This window comes from Somniosus microcephalus, chromosome 16 (assembly GCF_052327205.1).
Source record: "Somniosus microcephalus isolate GS21.2 chromosome 16, FLI_Smic_1.0, whole genome shotgun sequence".
Taxonomy (NCBI): Eukaryota; Metazoa; Chordata; class Chondrichthyes; order Squaliformes; family Somniosidae; genus Somniosus; species Somniosus microcephalus.
The window spans coordinates 45,157,028-45,183,170 of NC_141002.1; the positions used below are offsets into that span (position 1 = coordinate 45,157,028).

The window sequence follows — 26,143 nt, forward strand, 5'->3', positions numbered from 1 at the left end:
CACCTGATCTATCCAGGCATCTGAAGCGCATCTTCAGCAAGCCGATGGTTTGCTCGATAATGGATCTGGTGGAAATGTGGCTGGAGTTGAAGCGCTCCTCAGCTTCGTTGGCTGGCCTCCTCAACGGTGTCATTAGCCAAGTCCTCAGGGGATAGCCCTTGTCTCCAAGTAGCCATCCGTGAAGTTCGTCTGGCGGCCTGAATATCGGAGGCACACTAGACAGGCGCAGTATGAAGGAGTCATGGCAGCTGCCAGGGTACTTGGCACAAACATGCAAAATCTCCTTCTTGTGGGCACACACCAGCTGAACGTTAATGAAGTGGAAGCCCTTGCGGTTGACAAAAATACCTGGATTGTGATGGGGTGCCCTAAGGGCCACATGTGCGCAGTCAATGATGCCCTGCACCCTTGGAAAGTCTGCCAGATTAGCTAATCCAACCGCTCGCGCCGTCACACTTGCGCGATCCTTGGTGAAATGGATGTGATTGTGCGCGAGGGCAAAGAGGCCATCGGTTACCTGCATGATGCAATTGTGTGCGGCCGCCTGGGAAATGCCGCTGATGTCTGCTGATGATCCCTGGAATGAGCCTGAGGCAAAAAAGTTGAGTGCGGTGGTGACTTTGATAGCCACTGGTAAGGAGTGTCCACCTGGTCCTCTGGGCAGCAGGTCTTGCTGTAGCATTGCGCAGATGTCAGTCACTACCTGTCGCGAAAGTCGGAGCCGCCTTTGGCACTGCTGCTCAGTCATGTTGAGGTAGCTGACCCTGTGTCTGTAGGCCCTGTTTGGGGGGTATCTCCTGCGCCGACGGGCTTCCAGGCGCTGGCCCCTTCTGGCCTGTGCTGCCTCCGGTGGGTGAGTAGGAGCCTGTCGCTCCTGCTGCTGCTGCTGTTGCTGGTGCTGCTGTTGTTCCTGGTTCTGCTGCTGCCACGCCTGGTGCTGGAGCTCCTCTAATGCCAAGAAGGGAAGGAAAAAAGGCCTCCCATGCTTCTGGTAGATGCCTCAGTTGAAGAAGCGCTGAGTGAGGGTGACGAGAGGGATTTCGCAGGAGTTCACACTGGAGATGTGTGTGAGGCTCCAACCTTCCACAGGTGTGGTTAAGCCTGGTAAAAGTTGCCCCAGGTCTGAACCAACAATGTCCTGCCACCTGCAAATGATGACTGATGAAATCTCCTCTTTAATGGTGGACCCGCAGCTGATAGTCAGCAAGCCAGTAGTGCTCACGCCAGGTTTCACAGGCGTGATTCCCACCATGCGTGTTTTACGTGGGAAAAGGGTTAAAATTGCAAGGACCTGTTAAAATGGCATTATAAAGGCCAATTAGTGCTGATTAAGGGCCCTAAAGACCTGTCCCGCCTGCTGGAGGTGGGACTGATTCGGGACCATCAGACACGCCTGGGTTAAAATGGCTCGGGGTCGGGGACCAGGCGGGGGGTGGGGGGGCGGTCCCGACCCCCAGTTTTTGCGATTTTAACCCCCCACACGCCTCAAAAACCCGCCTGATGGCTGAGTTAAAATCAACCCCGTTATGTTTATATTGTGGAATCACTTCTATTGGAGATCTTAAACCCATGTTGCGGTGGCTGGTACGTAAAGCTACAAGCCTTTAATTCCCTGAAATAATTGGTTGAAGGGATGGCTATCTCATCAGCAAAATCCTTCCCTATCTATTTCCTACACCCAGAATATCACCTCAGCCGTCTCCAGCATGTCCATCCTCATCATACATCCACCTCTTCAATCTTACCACACTGTGACCCCCTCACCATGTTCAACCCACATACTCACTCTTTTATGTAAACAGAACGCTTACCTCTTCCTCTTTCTTGGAGATCAGAATGAATCCATTGTTATCCAGTAAGAAACAGTTGAACGCCTGAATGATAGATTAAAAGCTTTAGCTTATTTCTGATGCTTCCGGTGATTTCTCTAAAATTCATTCAAAGAGGTTTTTTTCCAGCTCAACAGATGGATAGATGGATACTCACATCATCTCCACAGCTGATGGGACACTGTCCTTCAATTTCACTGCACTGGAAAATGAGGAGAAGTGAAAATCTAAGATAGGCAGAAGCATAGGATCTAATTTCTATTAAAGAGGCACTCTTTTCATGAAACACGTTTAGCAAACTTTTTCCCCTTATGTTTATAAACATGGTGTAAATCACATCAAGATGATATGATTGGACTACTTGCTGATGGAATCATTGTAACAAAAATGAGGCATGACTTTTTTCCTCTCCAAACAGATAAACAAAATTCTTCTCTGCCTGCCTTTTTCACAAATCTTCAGCGACTTACCCGCAGCAAAAGTGCACCTCCCCTTTAAGAGGTGCTGGCTGTCTTTAAATGGTGTTAGCCATGCATGGCATTGACGCCGTCCCATTAAGCGAGCTACCAATGAACAACACAAGTAATGCTAGAAGCTAACTTATTCTATTTAAATTAATCAGGGGGACCAATTTGGTGGTTTAGTTGCGTCCACGTGATTGTGCGCTTGAAAACGGTCTTATGCCAAATTTTACCCCTTTGTGCTAAAGCATTCTTTTTAACTATAGCAGTTAAATAATTTATGATGTTATTCCACTTTCTCCATAACATTTCCTGCACTGTCATTTTAGAATTAGCAATCTCCCATCATACATTTAGTGTAGCACTCCATTTATGTATATTGTTAGTTTTTAAAAAAATCACAATTTATAAAGTTGTGGAAAAATATTACTGGAAAAGGGAATGCTGAGATACACAGTCCAAGTACTGTTCTGTTTTTTTAAATTCTAGTTAACAAAATTAAATAAAGTAGAATTAAAGCAAATAAAAAAGGCATTTGTTGAGCTAATTTTTTATTTAAATTTAAAATTAGCTAATTTCTTTCTCACCTCAAATCCTCTGCTACAGCTAGGATGGTGAAACAGTCTGGGTTGTAAAGTTGTTTGGTGATTGGGCAGTAAGAGATGTAATTCTGGCAAGTCGAGACAAATTTGAAATTACATATACTTTTTAAAAATGGCAATAATGAAGGAAAAGCCCTGCACCCTCTCCTTGGTTCTTTTCAAGCTCTCTCTGATGCAATTTTCTCTTGCTCTAACATCCTTGATATTAATCAGCAATACAGGATAGATGTGCAGTAATAGCTGTCTCTGGTTGTAGCTCTGTTTCTCCTGATGTGTACTTGTTCCACTAAAACTGTCTACTTACGTCAGTATCATTGAGCTGCGAAGGGAAAAATGCAAGGCGAACAGCAGCATGCAAGAAGAAGAAAACAAGCTAAAGTCAGTTTGTAGACATCAGGGCAAATACACCAATATACTTCAGTATAAATTAACATATTCTATTACACCAACATACCTGAACATACACAAATATACACCAATATACCTCATTGTACACCAATAAACATATGTATACACTGTACATCAAATACAAACCAAGATACCCCAGCACACCTTATCACACTTTATCCTACAACATACATTAAACATAGAGAAACATAGAGATAGGAACAGGAGTAGGCCATTCGGCCCTTCGAGCCTGCTCCGCCATTCAATGAGATCATGGCTGATCTTCGTCTGAGATCATAGCTGATCTTACCAGTTCAGTACCCCGTCCCCGCCTTTTCTCCGTAACCCTTAATCCCCTTAGCCTTCAGAAATATATCCAATTCTCTCTTGAAAATATTTATTGAATTAGCCTTCGCAGCCCTCTGTGGCAGGGAATTCCACAGGCTCACCACTCTTTGAGTGAAGAAATTCTTCCTCATCTCTGTTTTAAATGATTTGCCCGCTATTTTTAGACTGTGGCCCCTGGTTCTGTGCTCCCCGGCCATTGGAAACATTCTCTCTGAATTCAGCCTGTCCAGGCCTGCCATAATTTTATATGTTTCGATGAGATCCCCTCTCAATCTTCTAAACTCCAGTGAGTACAAGCCCAAACTATTTAATCTCTCTTCGTAGGTCATTCCCGCCATTCCAGGTGTCAGCCTGGTGAATCGCCGTTGCACTCTTTCCATGGCAAGAACATCCTTCCGCAGATGGGGCGACCAAAACTGTACACAATACTCCAGATGCGGTCTCACCAGCACCTTGTACAGCTGTAGTAAGGTATCCCTATTCCTATACTCGAACCCCCTTGATATGAAGGCCAACATACCATTTGCCTTCTTAATCGCCTGTTGCACCTGCATGCTCTCCTTCAGTGACTGGTGCACAAGAACACCCAGGTCCCTCTGCACTTCCCCATCTCCCAATCTATTGCCGTTTAGATAATAATCTACCCTCCTGTTTTTACCCCCAAAGTGGATAACCTCGCATTTATCCACATTATAGTGCATCTGCCACGTATCCGCCCATTCCCCCAACCTGTCCAAATCGCACTGTAGCCTCCTGACATCCTCATCAGAGCCCACCCCTCCTCCTAGTTTAGTGTCGTCAGCGAATTTGGAAATATTGCATCCAATTCCCTGATCCAGATCATTTATATATATTGTGAACAGCTGGGTTCCCAGGACAGATCCTTGCGGCACCCCGCTGGTCACTGCCTGCCACTCCGAAAACGAGCCGTTTATTCCAACTCTCTGTTTTCTATCCGCCAGCCAGTTCTCTATCCACGTTAATACTTTGCCCCCAATCCCATGAGCCTTAATTTTGCATGATAATCTTTTGTGTGGAACCTTATCGAAGGCTTTCTGGAAGTCAAGGTACACCACATCCACTGGCTCTCCCCCATCTATTTTACCAGTTACTTCCTCAAAAAATTCCAGCAGATTAGTCAAACACGATTTACCCTTTGTAAATCCATGTTGACTCTGTCCGATCCTTTCCCCATTTGTCAAGTGCTCCGCTATTTTATCCTTAATAATGGACTCTAGCATTCTGCCCACAACCGATGTAAGGCTTACTGGTCTATAATTCCCTGCTTTCTCTCTACCCCCCTTTTTAAATATTGGGGTAACATTAGCTACCCTCCAATCCACGGGTACTGTTCCCGAGTCAATGGAGTTCCGGAAGATGATCCTTAGAGCATCTGCTATCTCCAGGGCCACCTCCTTAAGTACCCTAGGATGTAGTTTATCAGGCCCCGGGGATTTGTCGGCCTTCAGTCCCCTCAACTTACCCAGCACCATATCCCTAGAGATACTAATTTCTGTCAGCTCCTCCCTCTCATTAGTCCATCAGCTACAATATACACCAACATATAACATTCCTCAACAAACATTGATATATACCAACATAAAATACCCACAAGCCCCAACATATCTTCCCATGCACACTTACAGTTACCCTCGGACCCACTTACCTGATGGCCACTGTGACGCTATCAGCAGCCCAATCTTGTAGTCCTCTTCACTGGCAGGCTGTTGCATCTCGCCAACTTCATTATAATGAGCCCTGAGGCCCAATATCGGGGGTGCCTTGGACCACACCATCCTGTGCACCCAAGAACGGGCCCGCCCAAATTTCTAGGTCAGTATTTTTATGTGTGAGTGTCTACGCTCACTAATATGAACAATAGCCATTTGGACGAGGTACCAGAATGGCTGAACTATACCCCAGCATGAGTCACTGAGACATCAACTTCTGAGAAGAAGAATGTTATTTTTGCAACTCCCATTTTTTCCTTAATTTTATGAGATCTGGAGACAAGGGTGCAAAATTGGACTTTGCTGGTCTCTTTGTTCCGCAATTAAAAAACTGAGGTATCTGCAGGAATAAATTTGGCCAAAGTAGGATGTTGACCTCATGCATATTTCAGTCATAATGTTTGCTTTTGGCTTGAGGAGAGAAACTCCCACTCTGCAGCGGTGTAGTCATTACTGCAGATGACAGGATCAGCCTCATGCACAAAGCGATATTAAATTACCAGCACCCGTTCCCATGGAAACAATTTGGTTTCAAAAGCTAATGTACCACATGCCTTAATGAGGACTCTATTACCGTTCTTTTCTTTAACATAATAGGTTTTTTTCCTTTAAAGGTAGCCTTATATTTAATAGAAGATAGTATTACAAAACAGAAATTTAATAGGGATTATTTAAGGGGTTTTTGAACAGTTTCAGGGATTCAGACCTCGAAAGTATGCCTTGAGATATGAGCGAATGAATTATCTAAGATTACATAGGGTATACAGCAGAGAAACAGGCCATTCGGCCCAACCAGTCCATTCTGGCATTTATGCTCCACTCGAGTTTCCTCCCATCTTTCCTCATCTAACTCTCAGCATAACCCTCTATTTCCTTTTCCCTCATATGCTTGTCTAGCCTCCCCTTAAATGCATCTGTACTATTTGCTTCAACCACGCCCTGTGATAGCAAGCTCCACATTCTCACCACTCTCTGGGTAAAGAAGTTCCTTCTGAATTCCCTATTTGATTTCTTGGTGACTATCTTATATTGATGGCCTCTAGTTTTGCTCTTCCCCACAAGTGGTAACACTCTCTCTGCATCTACTCTGAGAAAACCTTTCATAATTTTAAAGACCTCTATTAGGTTATCCCTCAGCCTCCTCTTTTCAAGAGGAAAGAGACCCAGCCTGTTCATCCTTTCCTGATAGGTATACCCTCACATTTCTGGTATCAACCTTGTAAATCTTTTTTGCACCCTCTCCAGTGCCTCTATATCCTTTTTATAATATGGTGACCAGAATTGTATGCAGTACTCCAAGTGCGGTCTAACCTAGGTCCGATACAAGTTTAGCATAACTTCTCTACTTTTCAATTCAATCCCTCTAAAAATAAACCCTAGTGCTTGGTTTGCCTTTTTTATGGCCTTGTTAACCTGTGTCGTTACTTTCAGTGATTTGTGTATTTTGTACCCCAGATCCCTTTCTCTTCTACCCCACTTAGATTTGTAATTTCCAAGTAAAATGCGACCTCCTTATTTTTCTTACCAAAATGTAATACCTCACATTTATCTGTGTTGAATTTAATTTGCCAATTATATGCCAACATCTATAATTATGGGGGATTTTAACTATCATATTAATTGGACAAATCAAATTGGGCAGGGCTGCCTTGAGGATGAGTTCATTGAGTGTATTAGGGATGGGTTTCTTGAGCAGTATGTAACTGAACCGACCAGGGGGCAAACAACCTTAGATCTGGTCCTGTGTAATGAGACAGGATTAATTAAAAATGTCCTAGTAAAGGATCCCCTTGGAATGAGTGACCATACCATGGTTGAATTCCATATTCAATTAGAGGGTGAGAAGGTTGGATCTCAAACAAGCGTGCTAAGCTTGAATAAAGGAGACTATGAAGGTATGAGAGCGGAATTGAGTAGAGTGGATTGGGAAAATAGATTAAAGGGTAAGACGATACATGATCAGTGGTGTACATTTAAGGAGTTATTTTACAACTTCCAAAAAATATATATTCCACTGAGAAGAAAAGGGTGTAAAAGAAAAGACAGCCATCCATGGCTAAGTAAAGAAATTAAGGATAGTATTCAACTAAAAACAAGGGCATATAAGGTAGCCAAATCTAATGGGAGGATAGAGGATTGGGAAAACTTTAAAAGACAGCAAAAAATAACAAAAAGATTGATTAAGAAAGGGAAGATAGATTATGAAAGTAAATTAGCAAAAAATATAAAAACAGATAGTAAGAGTTTTTACAGTTATATAAAAAGAAAAAGGGTGGCTAAAGTAAATGTTGGTCCCTTAGAGGATGAGACCGGGAAATTAATGGTGGGAAATATGGAGATGGCAAAAACACTGAATGAATATTTTGTATCAGTCTTTACAGTAGAGGACACGAAGAATATCCCAACACTGGACAAACAGGGGGCTATAGGGGGGGAGGAGCTAAACACAATCAAAATCACTAAGGAAGTGGTACTCGGTAAAATAATGGGACTCAAGGCGGATAAATCACCTGGACCTGATGGCTTACATCCTAGGGTCTTGAGGGAAGTGGCGGTAGGGATTGTGGATGCATTGGTAATAATTTTCCAAAACTCCCTGGACTCGGCAAAGGTCCCGGCAGACTGGAAAACTGCTAATGTAACACCCTTATTTAAAAAGGGCAGTAGACAGAAGGCTGGAAACTATAGACCGGTTAGCCTAACATCTGTGGTAGGTAAAATTTTGGAGTCCATTATTAAGGAGACAGTAACAGGACATTTGGATAATCATAATTTAATAGGACAAAGTCAGCATGGTTTTATGAAGGGGAAGTCATGTTTGACAAATTTGCTGGAGTTCTTTGAGGAAGTAACATATAGGGTGGATAAAGGGGAACCAGTGGACGTAGTGTATTTAGACTTCCAAAAGGCATTTGACAAGGTGCCACACAAAAGATTATTGCTTAAGATAAAAAATCACGGGATTGGGGGTAATATTCTGGCATGGATAGAGGATTGGCTATCTAACAGAAGGCAGAGAGTTGGGATAAATGGTTCATTCTCAGACTGGCAATCAGTAGCTAGTAGTGTTCCGCAGGGGTCAGTGCTGGGTCCCCAACTCTTTACAATCTATATTAACGATTTGGAGGAGGGGACCGAGTGTAACATATCAAAGTTTGCAGATGATACTAAGATGGGAGGGAAAGTAGTGAGTGAGGAGGACATAAAAAACCTGCAAGGGGACATAGACAGGCTAAGTAAGTGGGCAGAGATTTGGCAGATGGAATACAATACTGGAAAGTGTGAGGTTATGCACTTTAGCAGGAAAAATCGTAGAGCAAGTTATTATCTTAATGGCAAGAAACTGGAAAGTACTGAAGTACAAAGGGATCTGGGGGTCCTGGTGCACGAAACTCAAAAGGTTAGTATGCAGGTGCAGCAAGTGATTAAGAAAGCCAATGGAATGTTGGCTTTCATTGCTAGGGGGATAGACTATAAAAATAGGGAGGTATTGCTTCAGTTGTACAAGGTATTGGTGAGACCGCACCTGGAATACTGCGTACAGTTTTGGTGTCCATACTTAAGAAAAGACATACTTGCTCTCGAGTCAGTACAAAGAAGGTTCACTCGGTTAATCCCGGGGATGAGGGGATGGACTTATGAGGAGAGGTTGAGTAGATTGGGACTCTACTCATTGGAGTTCAGAAGAATGAGAGGCGATCTTATTGAAACATATAAGATTGTGAAGGGGTTGGATCGGGTGGATGCGGGGAAGATGTTCCCGATGATGGGTGAAACTAGAACTAGGGGGCATAGTCTTAGAATAAGGGGCTGCTCTTTCAAAACTGAGATGAGGAGGAACTACTTCACTCAGAGGGTGGTAGGTCCATGGAATATGCTGCCCCAAAAAGCTGTAGAAGCCACATCATTACATAAATTTAAAACAGAAATAGACAGTCTCCTAGAAGTAAAGGGAATTAAGGGTTATGGGGAGCGGGCAGGAATTTGGACATGAGTCTAGGTTCGGATCGGCCATGGCCCTGTGGGTAACGGAGCGGGCCCAGGGGCCATGTAGCCTGATCCTGCTCCTATTTCGTGTGTCTAATTCTGTTAGATTCAGGAGATGGTTCTGTGATAGTGGATTGGCAGTTAGGATCAGATCAGCCATGATCTTATTGAATGGCGGCGCAGGCTCGAGGGGCCGATTGGCCTACTCCTGCTCCTATTTCTTATGTTCTTATGTTCTTATGACCATTTTTAAAGTTTATTAATGTCCTGTAATTTGTTGCAGTCCTCCTCAGTATTGACTATCCACTCTAATTTGGTGTCATCTACAAATTTAAAAATTGTGTTTTTGATTCCAAAGTCTAAATCGTTAATATACTTCCCACCTTCTGCCACTCTGAATAGCTACCCTTTACCCATACTCTCTGCTTTATGTCTTGATGCCAGCTAGCTATCCATTCTGTTACTTATCCCCTGACTCCGCATTCTCTGACCTTATTCATTAGTCTATTATGGAGTACTTTATCAAAGGCCTTTTGAAATTCTAGATAAATTACATCTACTGCATTACCCTTGTCTACTCTGTTACCTCTTCAAAAAATTCAATAAGGTTGGTCAAGCAAGAGTTTCCCTTTTGAAATCCATGCTGACTATTCATCATTATTATATTTTTGGTTTCTAGATGTACTTCTATTTTCTCCTTTAGTAGGGATTCCATTATTTTTCCTGCCACTCTTTGGGTTGGTTTTTCCAGGGGGTCAGCAGGCGCAATCAGTGGCAGGTCAGGTGGGAAAGTGTTTTTTTTTCCCCGCTGTGGATCCACCACCACGCGCCTTTCCTCGATGTCGGGTCTGTCAGCTCTGAGCAGACCTGACATGCAGCGGTGGGTTCAAAGGTGGGGACCCAATTCAGGTAATTACTAGCTTATTTAGAGCCACTTAAAAATGAATTTCAGCTCACCTTCTGCATTTGACAACTCACCCACGGGGTCCACGCTGGTCGTGGACCACGTCTGTCAAGCTGAGGCGGAAGTTCAGTGGCCATTGAATCAGCTGTTCAGTTGACAATGTTTGACACCATATTAACAGAAACTTTACATGAACATTGCATGAAACACCTAAGTGCCTACCCTTGTGTGTTGTTAGTTGGTATGATTGCACTAGGATGAGGGTGAGTGTGAGGGGTGGCTAGTGAGGTGGGGATGTGATAATGTAGATAGAGAGGGATGGGTGCAGGTGCAAGGTAAGTTGGTGTGAGTATGGATGTGCAGGAGTAGAGTAAGGAAGGCAGAGTTATGGGAATGTGATGAGATGCACAGCAGGATGAGGTTGAGTGTGGCTTTGTACTAACTTTTTGCGATCTACTGAGATCATTGAAACATTTGCGGCACTGCACCCAGGTCCTCCTGACCACATCCCTGCTTGTGCCCTCCTCTCAATGTGCAACCAGGCTGTGTTGATTTCCTAGGGAGGTCTCTTCCGCCCATCAGAAGGGATGAGGTCCTCCCTGCGTACTGTGACTCCCTCCATATGCTGCAGAACACTGACAGCACAAATGCCAAAATAAAGTTGGCCATGGTCCCTTTAAGGAAATCGGCTGATGACGCGTCATCAAATGACGTCACCAGTTCTGCTTCCTCTAATTGGCTGGCAAACGCGCTGGGTGGGCTTAACAAGCCCAATCAACGGGAAACTCATTTCAGAGGCCAGGATGGAGCCAGCAGCAGGGGTCGGAACCTGCCACTGACGATGTCCGCCACGGACCGCCGAGGTCAGCAAAATTGCGGCCTTTGAGTTTGATTAGTTTATTTAATATTTCTCCTCTTTTTATTTTAAATGCAGTTATCATATTTCTAATCTCATCATTTGAAGACATGTCCACCTGTTCTGTTTCCCTGGTAAATCCTGAAGCAAAGTAATTATTTAATATTTCTGCCATCCCTCTATCGCTGTCTGTGATATTATCCTGCCCATCCCTTGGAGGCCCTATTCCCATCCTGACTTTCCTTTTTTTATTTATGAGCCTGTAAAATAATTTATTGGCCCAGAAATTCCGATCGCAGGCCTCCCGCGGGCGGAGGGCTGCAATCTGGAAAAATCTGCGCCAAGACCAGAGGGCTCCCGGGAGGCGCAGAGTTCCGCTGCTGGGCCTCCCCAAACTGCCGGTGTGCAGGGCCCATGTATCCCAGAGGCGCAGGCGGTTCGCAGCATCCCTGGGATCATGTGGGCCATGGGCCAATCAGAGAAGTGAATCTCCCTTCATACATTTGACAGGAAGACCTCTCAAATATATGAATAGAAATCACCCCCAAAACATAGTACTATAAAACTTTAAATAATTTTTTTAAAAAAAATCACATTTTAAAATGACTTTAAATGACAATAAATGAAGGCCTAGAAATTCATTGTAGCCACTTTTGGGGCAGTAAAGTCGGGCGGCCGCTAAAGTTTGCGCCCGCCGCCAAATCGAGGCCACTTCTCTGATATTCATTAGCTTTGCCCTAAGAGTTTGCTCGAGCGCTAAAACTGGCGCTGCACGCCTCTCTTTAGGCGCTAAGCCGGCGGGCCGGGGCGCTAAACCGGAAGTTAGGCGCAGGGCAGGTGTGGCGAGCTGCTGATTGACGGCAGACACTCTGGCTCCGGTGAGCTCTTAAAGGGGGAGGGTGGATTTGTTTTTTTGAAAGGCCAACACTGGTGTATTTGTGGTTTTGGGGAGGGTTTCTCTCCATCAGTTTGTTATGTGTTCCCGGCTCGTCGTCGTCGTCGTCCTCCTCCTCCTCCTCCTCCTCCCAGCCAGCTAGCCAGCCAGCCAGCCAGCCGTACCATTTCTAGTACAGGAGGGCCCTTTAATTAGCGCTCCCCGCGGCCCGCCTCGGCTGTGTACCGTTCCACTTCACAGTCGTTAGGGCCGCCCGGCGCACAATGGGCCGGCGCGAGTGAAGTTCCGGTTCGGGGTGCACAAAGGGCGTTGCACGACGAAATGACGTCATGATCTGCGCGCGCAGCAGGGCGCGCGCTAAGACTTTGCGCCGGCGCTAAATGTGTACTGAAGTTGGGGCGAGGCGCAGATCACGCTGCGCCCGGGCGCTAAGCGCCTAGCGCTCGAGATCTACTCCTCCTAAGGCGCTAACGGCTGGCGCGCCCAACTGAATTTCTAGGCCGAAGTATTTAAACAAAAATGTTAGTTTTTCAAAAAAATAATTAAAGTTTTTAATGGGGCTAAAAATAAACTTACCTTTCTTTAAAGTATTTTTAAATGATAAATCAGTGGAAATTTTTTTAAAACTTTTTTCAACTATTATCCTGGTAAAAGCAGGCCTTACGCCTGATTTTGCCAGGCGCAAGAATTGTAAGTGTTTTCTGCGGGCGGAGGGTCTCCAAAAAATGGAACTCTCCACCCGCAGGGGCCCTGCTCCCGAGCAGCTGGAGGATCTGTCAAGAGCTTTCTTGACAGATCGGAAATGCCGGTTTCCAGCGCATGCATAGTGCATGCCTGAAACCGGCATTTCTGATGTCCCTACGGGTATGTACACAGCGCGTACACACCCGTAGGGATTGGAATTTCTGCACCATTATTTTGTTTTATGTTCTTTGATAATTTAAGTTCATAGTTCCTTTTTGCCTTTCTAATTGTTTTTTTGACTTCTCTCCTAATCTCTCCGTATTCTCTCTTGTCATGCTCTCCCCTGCTGTCCATGTACTAAGTGTTTGGCCTAGAAATTCAGTTGGGCGCGCCAGCCGTTAGCGCCTTAGGGGGAGTAGATCTCGAGCGCTAGGCGCTTATCGCCCGGGCGCAGCGCGATCTGCGCCTCTCCCCAACTTCAGGACACATTTAGCGCTGGCGCAAAGTCTTAGCGCGTGCCCTGCTGCGCGCGCAGATCATGACGTCATTTAATAGTGCAACGCCCTTTGTGCGCCCCAAACCGGAACTTCACTCGCGCCGGCCCATTGTGCGCCGGGCGGCCCGAGCGACTGTGAAGTGGAACGGTACACAGGCCAGCCGGGCCGCGGGGAGCGCAAATTAAAGGGCACTTACCCAGCAGTATAAAGGCCAGCCATTTTGCAGCATTCACTCTTGAGCAACGATTTTTTGGACAGAGACCAAGGAGGAGAGTTTACTGGTTTGGACCAACACTTGGACAGGTATTTTTGGCTCAGGCCAGAGCTTACCAATTATCTTTGCCTTCATTCAGAGCTCAGTGTTTGCCAGCATATAATGGGGGCTGCATTGGGTGGCAACGCAGAATTTCAGCCTTATGCCAGAAGGGCTTACAGACGCTGTGAGAGAGTGGCAGCCCTGGCTAGACGCAGAGGGGGCAACAGGCGTCGCCAACTGAGGCCTTACCCACGCAGGGTATACCGCCAGCAGACCTCCTATCTGACCATGTCTGCCGCGATGTGTGTTAGGAGGCTGCGATTCCGAAGGGAGGTGGTTGCAGACATCTGCCGGCTGCTTCAGAGAGATCTGCAGCCACAGCTGATGCGCAGGACGTCTCTGTCGGTGGCAGTGAAGGTGACGGTGGCTCTCAGCTTCTATGCCTCCGGCTCCTTCCAATCCGCTACTGGGGACATCGCTAACATCTCCCAGTTCGCCGTGCATTGCTGCATCCGCCAGGTGACCGAAGCCCTTTTCAGAAGGAGACATCAATTCATCTCCTTCCCCATGACCCTGGACAAGCAGCAGCAGCGTGCAGTGGGGTTTGCAAGAATAGCGGGCTTCCCCATGGTGCAGGGCGCCATTGACTGCACGCATGTGGCTTTGCGGGCACCTCTTGAGCATGCCGAGGAGTACCGCAACCGGAAGGGCTACCATTCCCTCAATGTACAGCTGGTGTGTGACCACAGGCAGCGCATCCTAGCTGTCAATGCCCGCTTTCCAGGCAGCAGCCACGATGCCTTTATCCTGCGACAGACAACTGTGGCTGACATGTTCCAGGCACAGCCTCCCCCAAGAGGATGGCTTATCGGGGACAAAGGCTATCCTTTGCGTACCTGGCTCATGATCCCGCTCCGCGCGCCCACGACCCCTGCTGAAGAGGCATACAACGAGAGCCATCAAGCGATGAGGAACCTCATAGAACAAACAATCGGCGTGCTCAAGCAACGGTTCCGCTGTCTCGATCGCTCCGGGGGAGCCCTCCAGTATTCGCAGGATCGAGTCTCCCAATTCGTCGTCGTTTGCTGCATGCTGCACAACCTGGCTATCCGCAGGACTCAGGCACTGCCACCTCACGTTGGACCACCACCTCAGGAGGAGGAGCAGGAGGAGCATGAGGACGACGAGGACGAGGAGTACCAGCCCAGGAGGGACGCACAAGGTCCAAGGGCCGCCCGTCGGCGGCTTATTGAACGTCACTTCTAGGCCCCCTGTCAGGGAATGGCTTGTGCCAATGATAGAACATGATTGCAGCCGCTCTGCAAGCCCTCAGCCGGTTAAGGCAACAAACACTTCAAAGATCAACCATGGACAATGTGAATAAATAAAATGCTTTATTGTACAAACTCTGGGCCCTGCCCACATGAAAACCAAAAACAGACGAAACCCCCAAAAAACACTCAAACACATTGCTCGCTCCCACAACCTGGAGAGGATTAACAAAAGAGGGCAACTAAAATGGCCGTCATTCGCGGCCTACGTCAAAAACAAACATCACATCATCGGCCTTCAAAAAACAAACATCCAATTCTCGGCCTCAAGAAACAAACACAAATGGCCACACATTCGACTATTTGGCCCGCTAGGGCGATGCCTTGGCCATCTTTGGGTGGCCCCTGCCCGTCCTGTTGCTCCACCTCAAAGTAAGGCCATTGGCTGCTGCAAGGCTGGGGGCGGGCTCCTGAGGGGCACATGTCGTGACGGCAGATGCCCTTGGGGGTCGGCCTAGTTGAGGTCTGGCAGTCGAGCGGGCGGCTGTTGATTGCTGCAGCTGTGGCTGGCCAGCATCAGTCGCTGCAGCAGCTCCTGGCAGCTCCACTGGGGGAGTGGCAGTGGCGGCTGGAGGAATGGCGGCAAGCTGGCGGATGGCAGGCGCTCGCTGGTCGCCTGAGACACTGGCACTCGCCCGGGCCAGCACTGCAGCATGCGCACCAATCTGCCGAGGGACAGACCGCTGTGCTGCTGCAGCGCGTCGGGTGCCCTGGCGATGCCTGGCTGACACAGCGAGTGTGGCAGCAGTGAGTGCCCGTGTTGACCTGTTCACTGACCGCAGCAGAGCAGCCAGTGACTGGACGGCACCACTAATCACCTGGCCAGTCGCTGACAGATCTGCCCGGTATTCCGCCCGACTGGTGGCCTCTAAGGGCCCGAACTCGGCCACACTCCGAGAGAGGGAATCGATGGACTCAGGCAACCGTGCCACTGCCGCCATGAGCTCCGTGTGCCGTCACTCCGAGTCCGCGGACAAGTCTTCGAGGCGTTCCATCTCCTCGGCGAAGAGCATCTCCTGACTGGAGGCCGGACTCTCCCTCTGGGGAGAAGGCCGCCGAGCTGGCCGACCCTTCCTGCGTTGCTGGAGGCCGCTGGGCCCAGCAATTGGACTCCCCTCCGATGCACCCCCCCTCTGGGGAGAAGGCCGCCGAGCTTCCACCCCCCACCCGCCTTTCTGCAGCACGCAGGTCCCAGGAGCTCCCCTCCCCTTCGACACTTCCGCCACGCTGCCCTCCAGGGAAGACGTGTCCCCTACATTGGCCTGGGTGGCCGCGGCTGAGGGTTCCCCTGATGGGCCGCCTTCCTCCTCTTGCTCCTCCTCCTGCTCCTCCTCGGAGGGTCTGTCACTGGCAAGTTGAGGGACCTCCTCTTGACCATCTGAAAGCAGGAAGGCACAAGAGTAGCTTTAGAGTGAGGCGAGGGCGTCAGTGCGGGATGCATGAGTGGTGGCATTCAGCGCATTGGTCGGACAGTGGCAAAGGATGTAGATCTGATGCGCAAGTGGGACGAGAGAGGTGCAAAAGGTGATGTCCTTACCATTGCTGCCCAGAACAGGGTCGGCATCTCCACATGCAACGGGCCCAATCACCCGGCCACCCATGAGGCGCTCCACGCGATGTTGCAGGTCGGTGAGTGGCTGGATATGGGGTCGTCCTCCCCCGGTCGCAGTCCGGCTCTTGCGATTATTCGCCAGCTTGGCCTGCAAGAGAAAGGACGGCCTCTAAGTACAGTGTGTCGCCGTGATCTTGTGTGCACTGCCTCCCATGGTGGAATAGCCTGGCCAGTGTGTCGCCATGATCTGGTGTGCACTGACTCCCATGGTGGAATAGCCTGGCCAGTGTGTCGCCATGATCTGGTGTGCACTGCCTCCCATGGTGGAATAGCCTGGCCAGTGTGTCGCCATGATCTGGTGTGCACTGCCTCCCATGGTGGAATAGCCTGGCCAGTGTGTTCAGTGCAGAATGTGCAATTGATGCTCATGCCTGTGCCATAGCTGCTGGATGAAGGCTGGCCATTAGAGCTTTCAGGTCCCTTTGCCCATAATGTGAGGTGCACATGCAAGGATGAGGAGGTCATTGGAAAGGGTACTCACCCTGACAATGCGTGTGAGGTCATTTAACTTTTTGCGGCATTGGGCACCGGTCCTGGGGACGTTGCTGTTGGCTGACAGCTTGCTGGCGACATGCCTCCAGGCTCTCCTGTAGACGCGGACCGTCGCCTTCTTGCCATTGTCCGGGTACAAAACATGGCGCCTCTTCTCCACAGCAGCAAGCAGCACACTCAGATCACGCTCTGAGAAGCACTGCGCACGTTCACGGGCCTTCTCCATGTCTTCAGGCGCTATTTGGGTCCAGCAGCAGTGTTCAGGCCTAGCTGGAGGGCTCCACTATCCAGGGCGTGGCAGCAGACACAGTCGACCCTTCCCCCTTAAGAGCTGGCCGGCGCCAGGGTGTCTGCTGTCAGTCACGAGATGGCCGCACCTGCGCTGCGCCCGGCCTCGGCGCTATCGATCACCACCTCCGGCTTAGCGCCCAAAGAGAGGCGTCCAGCAGCAGTTTTAGCGCTCGCCCGAACTAGTAGGGCGAAGCTAATGAATATCGGAGAAGTGGCCTCGATTTGGCGGCGGCCACAAACTTTAGCGGACGCCCCACTTTAGCGCCCCAAAAGTGGCGTCAATGAATTTCTAGGCCTGTGTCTCTTTCCTTACCCTCAATTTTTCCGTAATGTCTTTAATCATCCATGGTATCTCATTAGTGTTTAGCTTGTTTTTGTTTTTTAGTGGAATATATTTTTCCGAGACTATGTTGAACACTGTTTTAAATATTTCCCACTGCTGTTCTACATCATTGTTTGTCAATATTGTTGTCCATTTTATTTTCCCAAGTTCTATTCTCAGCCCTGCAAAATCGGCTTTTCTCCAATCTATTACCCTGGTCTTTGTCATACTTATGTCCTTCTCAATTATTATCTTAAAGCGTATTATATGATGGTCACTATTGCCTAGATGTTCCCCTACTTTTACTTCTTTTATCTGGTCTGGTTCATTCCCCATTACTAGATCCAATAGCAAATTCTCCCTTGTTGGGCTTCTTAAATATTGGGTTAGAAAGGAGTCCTGTGTACATTGTCGGAACTCCATTCCCTCATCCCCTTTACCTACCGGAACATTAAACACATGCATATGAAATTCCTTCCTTATTTAACCTGTTTAAGATAAACAGTTAATGCATCATAAAGTAGCAGAGCAAAGAATTTCATGCTAATGTGTTAAGCATGGTGAACAAGGAATTTCATGGAACATGGGATCAGGAGTAGGCCATTCAGTCCCTTGAGCCCATAGAGTTATAGGGCTCGATTTTGCCATTGGGGTCGTGCTGGGCATGTCAGGTGGTTTTCGTGTCAGGACCCCGACTCCGATATGAAGTGGAAAAAAAGTGCGATTTTCCCCTAATTGAGCACTTGATTTCCAGCGTGTGGCCCAATTAGTCTTTCCATCCTGAAAGTCGCCTCCGATGACGTCATCAGTGCTGCTGGATTTAAGACCTGCAAGCAGCCTTGCTTCTTCTGGAGACTGGAAACGCTTTGGACATTGTATGAAAGATTTCATTTACCGACCATGTCCACCAGCAAGCAAAAGTGTGCACCTCGGTTTGATGAGCCCTCCCTCCAAGCTCTGGTGCAGGGAGCAAGGTCTAATAAGGAGGTGCACTTCCCTTCCTCAAGGAGAAAAAAGCCACCACAACAGACTAAAGCTGTGTGGCTGCAAGTGGCCCAAGAGGTCAATGCCATCTCTATGTGCGGCAGAACCTGGTTGCAGTGCAGGACCTTCTCCGCACAGGAAAAGTGAGTATGACTTTCTCAACACCCTCAATCTCATCCCCATCGCCTCTCCTCACCAGCACTCTGCTTTGCCAACCTCTTCCTCCACATCCCACTTGACACTGACATCCCTGCACCCTTACCCATTCCCTCTCTCTCTATGGTCACATTCACTTAACTATTCGAACATGCAGCCCTCACACTCCCTATCACTGTGACGCAATGACAACAACTTACAACACACAGGGAGGGCCCTTTGTCTCCTTCTAAGCATCTATGCTATGGAATCTCTACACTCACTCCTTCATTCTCACTCAAACTCCACTTGTGTCCCTCATTGCAGGAAAAGAGAGCCCACAATAAGAGGGAAAGAGCGAGGACAGGAGGAGGGCCACCCTCAGTAGCCCAGCTCACCACCTCGGAGGAGGCGGCCCTGGAAATTGCCGGGATCGAGGAGGATTCCCAAGTGGGGGACGGACAGGCGGGCGCATCACAGCAAGCTGGTGACAGAATAGTTTGGCATCCCTCTCATTGACATTGCATGAGTGACTGAGAATGATTCTGATGCTCTAACAGATTGACTTAGGATCATCTGCACAATTCAATGTGCATGTAACTTTTACCTCACATCTCTAACTCTTTCCTTTACTCCCCCACAGGACCATCGAGAGCCCCCATACCCATTGTTTAGGAGGAAGAGCCTGAGCTTCCAGACTCCTCAGAGGAAGCTGCAACCTCTGAGGGCGCTCCGTCAGCAGAATTAAGCGCACCCTGCACCAGCGCAGACACTCACACCTCAGTGGGACCTTCGGGACATAGAGTAGAGTTGTCAACCTGGTGTATCACAGCTCACAAGTGAGCATCAGCAGATGGTGGAGACAGGGACAGCAGTGGAGAGTCCTCGCTCCCAGCTCGGCTCCGCTGCATGTCGACCCTGTGCTTCCGGGTCCATCCAGAAGGTGCTGGAACTCCAGGAACAGGTGCAGGAGTCTCTGGCAGGTTTTGACTCCAGGGTCGCTTCGAGTGTGGAGCGAATGGAGGAGTCCATCGCTAACATGAACAGAGCCTTTGTGTAAGCATTGGTGCATGAACGCATCACCATGGAAAGGATGGCAACCTCCTTGGAAAGGAAGGCTACCTCCATGGTAAGGCTGGCTACCGTAGTCACTTAGGTGTAATGTTGTGTTTAATTTTGAAAAGCCATCAGTTGCTTATTGTCATAAAAAATTCTGATGGCAAACTGTTGCAGTTGTGGCGTGTGTCATTTTGCTAATGGGACTTCCACATTGAGGGCGTAAGGTGACTTGCAATTGTCAGTATGGTGGTCAGAGTGATAGGAATCCGCAGGTTCTTGATTGTTGATGGTCTGTTAAGAAGGTGTGAGGCAAAATTGTGTGATTGTGCAGGCTAAGCAAATCTGGCCAAGATGAGTGCGCCCCTTGCATCCCGGGCAGCAATGCAGTCGCGCGCTGGCACCTTCTGGCCTGTGCAGCTTCAGGTGGATGAGCAGCAGTTTGGCGCTCCTGTTGTTGCTGCTGCTGTTGGTGGTGCTGTTGTTCAGGGTTCTGCTGCTGCCACGGCTGGTCTTCGTCCGAATCTGATGTCCAGGAGGAAAGGAAATAAATGGTTCCCATGCTTCTGGTATATGCCTCAGTTGAGGAAGCGCTCAGTCAAGGTGGCGAGAGGGGTTTCCCAGGAGGTCACACTGGAGATGGGTGTCAGGCTCCAAACTTCCACAACACTGAGTATGCCTGCTAAAAGATACCCCAGACCTGAGACAACAAAGTTCTGCCACCTGCAAATGAAGATTGCTGAAAACTCCTTTTTAATGGTGGAGCTGCAGCTGTTAGTAAGCAGTCCACGTGTGAGACCACCAGGATTCACTGGCATGTTCCAGAGGAGATGTGCAGGATGTGGGAAAAGTGGGAAAATCAGAAAGGCCTCTCAAAATGGGATTATACAGGCACTTAACTGGTTGTTAAGAGCCTTAAGGACCTATCCAAGAGGCGAGATGGAAACGGGGTCAGAAAACACGCATTTGGGAAAATTACTTGGAGGTGGGATGGAGGCGGGATCGGGCCTGCCCGCCATTTTTTGCGATTTTACCAACTCACACACCTCCAATCCCGCCTTCTTGGGCCTGGCAAAATCGAACCCATAGAGTCATGACGGCCCATCAAGTCCATGCTGGCTCTCTGTGGAGCGATCCAGTCAGTCCCATTCCCTGGCTCTATCCCCGTAGCCCTGCAAGTTTATTTCCCTCAAGTGCCTATCCAGTCTCCCCTTGAAAACATTGAGTGTCTCTGCTTCCACCACTTCCATCAGCAGCGAGTTCCAGATCCTCACTTCCCCCTGTATCTCTTGGCCAAAACCTTAAATCTGTGTGCTCTAGTCCTTGTACCATCATCTAGTGGAAACAGCCTTTCCCTGTCTAGCCTATCCAAACCCGTCATAATCTTGTACACCTCTATCAAATCACCCCTCAACCACCTTTGCTCTAATGAAAACAAATCCAGCTTCTCCAACCTGTCCTTGTAGCTAAGATCCTCCAGCCACGGAACCATTCTGGTAAATCTCCTCTACACCCCCTCAAGGGCCTTCACATCCTTCCTAAAGTGTGGTGACCAGAACTGGACGCAATACTCCAGTTGTGGCCTAACCAGTGCTTTGTAAAGGTTCAGCATAACTTCTCTACTTTTGTACTCAATACCTCTATTTATGAAACCCAAGGTCCCATATGCTTTGCTAACCACTCTCTCAATATGTCCTGCCACCTTCAGGGACCTATGCAAATTAACTCCCAAGTCCCTCTGTCCCTACACACTCTTTAAAACTGTGCCATTAAGTGTATATTGTCTCTCCCTGTTCCTTCTGCCAAAATGCATCACCTCACACTTCTCTGTATTAAATTCCATCTGCCACTTGTCTGCCCATTCTGCTAGCCTTTCTATGTCCTGCTGCAGTCGATTGGTATTATTCTCACAGTTTGCCACACACCCAAGTTGGGTGTCATCGGCAAATTTAGAAATTCTACTCCGCATTCCAATATCCAGGTTATTTATATATATCACAAAAAGCAGTGGCCCCAGCACTGACCCTTGGGGAACTCCACTGTCTACCATCCTCCAGTCTGAAAAACAGCCATTAACCACAACTCGCTATTTTCTATCCTTAAGCCAATTCCTTATCCAAGCTGCCACTGACCCACCTATTCCATGAGCAATTTTGTTAACCAGCCTTCTATGTGGTACTTTGTCAAACACCTTCCTAAAATCCATGTAGGCAACATCCATTGCATTCCTTTCACCAATCCCCCCTGTTACTTCAATTCAATTAGTTTAGTCAAACACGATCTGCCTTTTACAAATCCATGCTGGCTCTCTTTTAATTAGCTTAAACCTCTCCCAGTGCCCGTTAATTTTTTCCTTGATTATTGTTTCTAAAACTTTACCCACCACTGATGTTAAATCGACTGGCCTATAGTTACTAGGATTGTCCTTACACCCTTTCTTGAACAATGGTGTCACATTTTCCACTTTCCAATCCTTAAGCACCTCCCTCATCTAGGGAAGATTGGAAAATTATGGCAAGCGCGTCCGCTATCTGCTTCCCCAATTCCCTTAGCAACCTGGGATGCAAGCCATCTGGACCAGGCAACTTGTCCACTCGAAACATACCCAGCCTTTCTAGTGCATCCTGCCTATCAATTTCCACCCCTTCCATTGCTTCTACCTTTTCCACTTCTACCGATATTTTGTCAGCACCCACCTCTTTAGTAAACACCGATACAAAGTACTCATTGAGTATTCTAGCCCTGCCCTGCGCCTCTAAGCATATATCACCTTCTTTGTCCCTAATAGGCCTGACCCCGCCTCTTACTATTTACATGCCGCTAGAAGATTTTTGGGTTCCCTTTTATGTTAACCGCCATTCTACTTTCGTATTCTCTCTTTGCCAATCTTATTTTCATCTTCACTTCCCCCTTCAACTTATTGTATTTGGTCTAGTTCTCCCTTGAAGAATTCACCTGACATGCATCATACACCCTCTTTTTTTGTTTCATCATCATCTCTATCTCCCTCGTCATCCAAGGCGCCCTTGCCTTGGTTCCCTTACCCTTCCCTCTTATTGGAATGTACCTAGCCTGTACTTGGAACATCTCCTCCTTAAAGATCACCCATTGTTCTGTTACAGTTTTTCCTGTCAGTCTTTGGTTCCATTTTACCCTGGCTAGATCCTTTCACATCCCATTGAAGTTAGCCCTATTCTAGTTTAGAAATTCCACTCTAGATTGTTCCTTGCTCCTCTTCATTACTAATCTAAATCTTATGATACGATGATCATTTGTACCCAAGTGTTCTCCCACAGACACTTAGTCAACCTGGCCCACTTCATTCCCCAGCACCAGATCCAGCAATGCCTCCTTCCTAGTTGGGCCAAGAACATATTGGTCAAGGAAATTTTCCTGAACACATTTCAGAAATTCCTCCCCCTCTTTTCCCTTTACCCTAGCATTATCTCAATCGATATTTGGGTAATTAAAGTCCCCCAATATCACCACTCTATAGCTCTTGCATATCTCTGCGATTTCCCTGCAGATTTGCTCCTCTACCTCCCTCTCACTATTTGGAGGCCTATAGAATACCCTCAATAGCGTGATCATACCCTTTTTGCTTCTCCACTCTAACCAAATGGATTCTGTCCTTGTTCCCTCAAAAACATCCTCCCTTTCCAACACTACAATGTCTTCCTTAATCAGCACTGCCACCCCATCTCCCTTTTTTCCTTCCCTATCTTTTCTGAACACCTTGTTCCTTTGAATATTAAGTACCCAGTCCTCACTGTTTCTAAGCCACATTTCCGTTATTGCCACATCATATTGCCACATGGTTAATTGTGCTTTTAGCTCACCAACCTTGTTCACCACACTTTGTGCATTTACGTACATGCATTCTAAACCTATTTTTGAACTTTTCGTCGTCTTTCTTAGTCTGCTCCTCTCTAATATGGTACAGGAAACTCTTTTTTATCCGGCACCAACGGGACTGGCGTGGTGTCGGTTTATCAAAAAGTCCGGATTACAGAGAGCTATAGTTAAAAGGTACGAGAGCTCCGTACACAGCAACAAATCCAGGCTTCCCTGTTGCTTAGCAACAGCTGCAGGAACCCCGGCCACAGACCAAGCATCCCTGTTGCTTAGCAACAAGTGCAGGAACCCCGGTGACACAGCCACAGCTCCAGGAATGGCCACTAATATGAAGTAAAACTTACCTGAACCTACTCCTGAATTTTGCTGGTTTAGAGAGATTTCCGATTATTTAGGTGCCGGTAAATCGAGAGTTTCCTGTACTACTTCTGCCTCTTGTACTACTTTCTTCTCTAGTACTATCCAACACACTCAGGGCTGGATTTTCTCAGCCCCGAGGAGGCGGGTTTGGAGGTGGGACTGCCGGAAAAGTTGCAGAATTTGGGGGCGGATGGCCAACCCGCCCCCAACCCACCTCTGTGCCCTCTTGCCAGGAGGTGGGAAGCCGTCCTGCCCTGGGTCCTGTCTCCTTGGAGGCAGGAAGGGATTAAAGCCTATTAACTGCCTGTTAACAGGTAGTTAACAGGCAGAAAATAGGAGTATCTCCATTTTTCGTGCTGAAGTGCGGGCTTCCCGACCTGGGGGAACCCCGCCGGGGTGTAGGAGGTGAGTAGGAGGTCTGTGGGGGTCGGAGGGGTCTGAAGGTGTGATGTAGAGGTGAGTGATGGGTGCAAGTGTGGAGTGGTAAGTATGTGGGGTGAGTGTTAAGCGTTAGAAAATGTTAACTTACCTTTATTTCTACCTACAGCCTTCAGCCGCTGTGGAGCCGGAGTCCCCAACATCTCCATTGTAGAGATCACAGACTGGCTGTTGCATCCTCCGATCCAACAGCCAGCTGATTTCTGCAAAGTAGAAAGGTTTGTTGAGTCCTGAACACAAGGACTCATCAAACTACACAGAATGTCAGTGTTTGACAGCTTCACGATGATCACTCATACCCAAGTGTTCTCCCACAGACACTTAGTCGACCTGGCCCACCTCATTCCCCAGCACCAGATCCAGCAATGTCTCCTTCCTAGTTGGGCCAAGAACATACTAGTGAAGGAAATTTTCCTGAACACATTTCAGAAGTTCCTCCTTTATGTCCTGCCGCCGCTCGAGCTTCCGATTCCATTCTGCCATTCAATGAGAGCATGGCTGATCTGTACCCTAACTCCATCCACTCGCCTTGGCTCCATATCCCTTAATACCCTTGGCTTGCAAAAATCTATTGATCTCAGATTTAAAACTCTTAGTTGAGCTTAATTGACTGCCTTATGTGGGAGAAGGTTCCACACTTCTATCACCCTTTGTAATAAGAAGTGTTTGCTAACTTCTCTCCTGAATGACCTGGCTCTGATTTTAAGGTTATGTCCCCTTGTACTAGATTCGCCCACAGTGGAAAAGGTTTCTCTCTATCTACTCTATCAACTCCATTCAAAATCCTAAAAGCCTCAATCAAACTACCCCTTAACCTTCTATATTCCAGGAATGCAAGCCTAGTTTATGTAATCTCTCCTCATAGTTTAACCCTTACAGCCATGGTAACATTCTGGTGCCAAGAACTGTACACAGTACTCCAGATATGGTCTAACCAGGGCTTTGTATAGCTGGAGCAAAACTTCCTCCCTTTTATATTCTAGCCCTCTAGATATAAAGGCTAACATTCCATTAGCCTTTTTGATTTTTTTTTTGTACCTGACCACTACATTTTAGTAATCTGTGTACATGGACCCCTAAATCTCTTTGGACCTTCACTGTTTCTAGCTTTTCACCATTTAAAAAATACTCGGATCTATCCTTTTTTGGTCCAAAATGGATGACCTCACACGTACCTGGGTTGAAATCCATCTGCCATAGTTTTGCCCACTCACTAAATGTATCAATGTCTTTTTGTAATTTTATGTTCCTGTCTACGCTATTTACTATGCCACCAATCTTTGTGTCATTGACAAACTTGGATATATGGCTTTCTATCATACCAATATGTTACGCATTGTGAGCAAGGAATTTCACACCAGAGCATTAAGCATTGTGAGCAAGGAATTTCACACCAGAGCATTAAGCATTGTGAGCAAGGAATTTCACACCAGAGCATTAAGCATTGTGAGCAAGGAATTTCACACCAGAGCATTAAGCATTGTGAGCAAGGAATTTCACACCAGAGCATTAAGCATTGTGAGCAAGGAATTTCACACCAGAGCATTAAGCATTGTGAGCAAGGAATTTCACACCAGAGCATTAAGCATTGTGAGCAAGGAATTTCACACTAATGTGTGAAGCATTTGTATGTTAATATATCATTACATAATTTCAAGTCTTTGGTGTAAATATGCATGATTGAAATTTGAAAATGTTCTAAAATAAGTATGATAATTACAAAGATTACATATGCATGATCATTATGTAATGCATTGAACAACCCACTCCCTGTCCCACAGCTTCACCTCAAGAAGTATTTGTCTTCCAAATGTATACAGGTCTGTTAAAA

The 26,143-nt window shown here is 47.4% G+C and overlaps 1 protein-coding gene across 14 annotated transcripts in view; it reads right to left on the minus strand.

Annotated features, from left to right (window-relative positions):
* The window catches only part of LOC147106116 (voltage-dependent calcium channel subunit alpha-2/delta-4-like), an 888,222-nt gene that overhangs the window by 202,115 nt on the left and 659,964 nt on the right, over positions 1–26,143 (minus strand). For 11 of the 14 annotated variants that reach the window (XR_015081361.1, XM_086008903.1, XM_086008902.1 and 8 more), the window contains 3 exons: positions 3,197–3,211; positions 1,987–2,031; positions 1,812–1,874 (listed from right to left, as the gene is read on the minus strand). Coding sequence is in view for 11 of the 14 variants with exons in the window: in XM_086008903.1 (XP_085865029.1) it covers positions 1,812–1,874; positions 1,987–2,031; positions 3,197–3,211 (123 nt within the window). In the remaining 3 variants the exon portion in view is untranslated. Of the gene's footprint in view, positions 1–1,811; positions 1,875–1,986; positions 2,032–2,877; positions 2,961–3,196; positions 3,212–26,143 lie in introns of all 14 variants that reach the window. The other 3 variants (XR_015081362.1, XR_015081363.1, XM_086008909.1) reach the window with 1 other exon arrangement.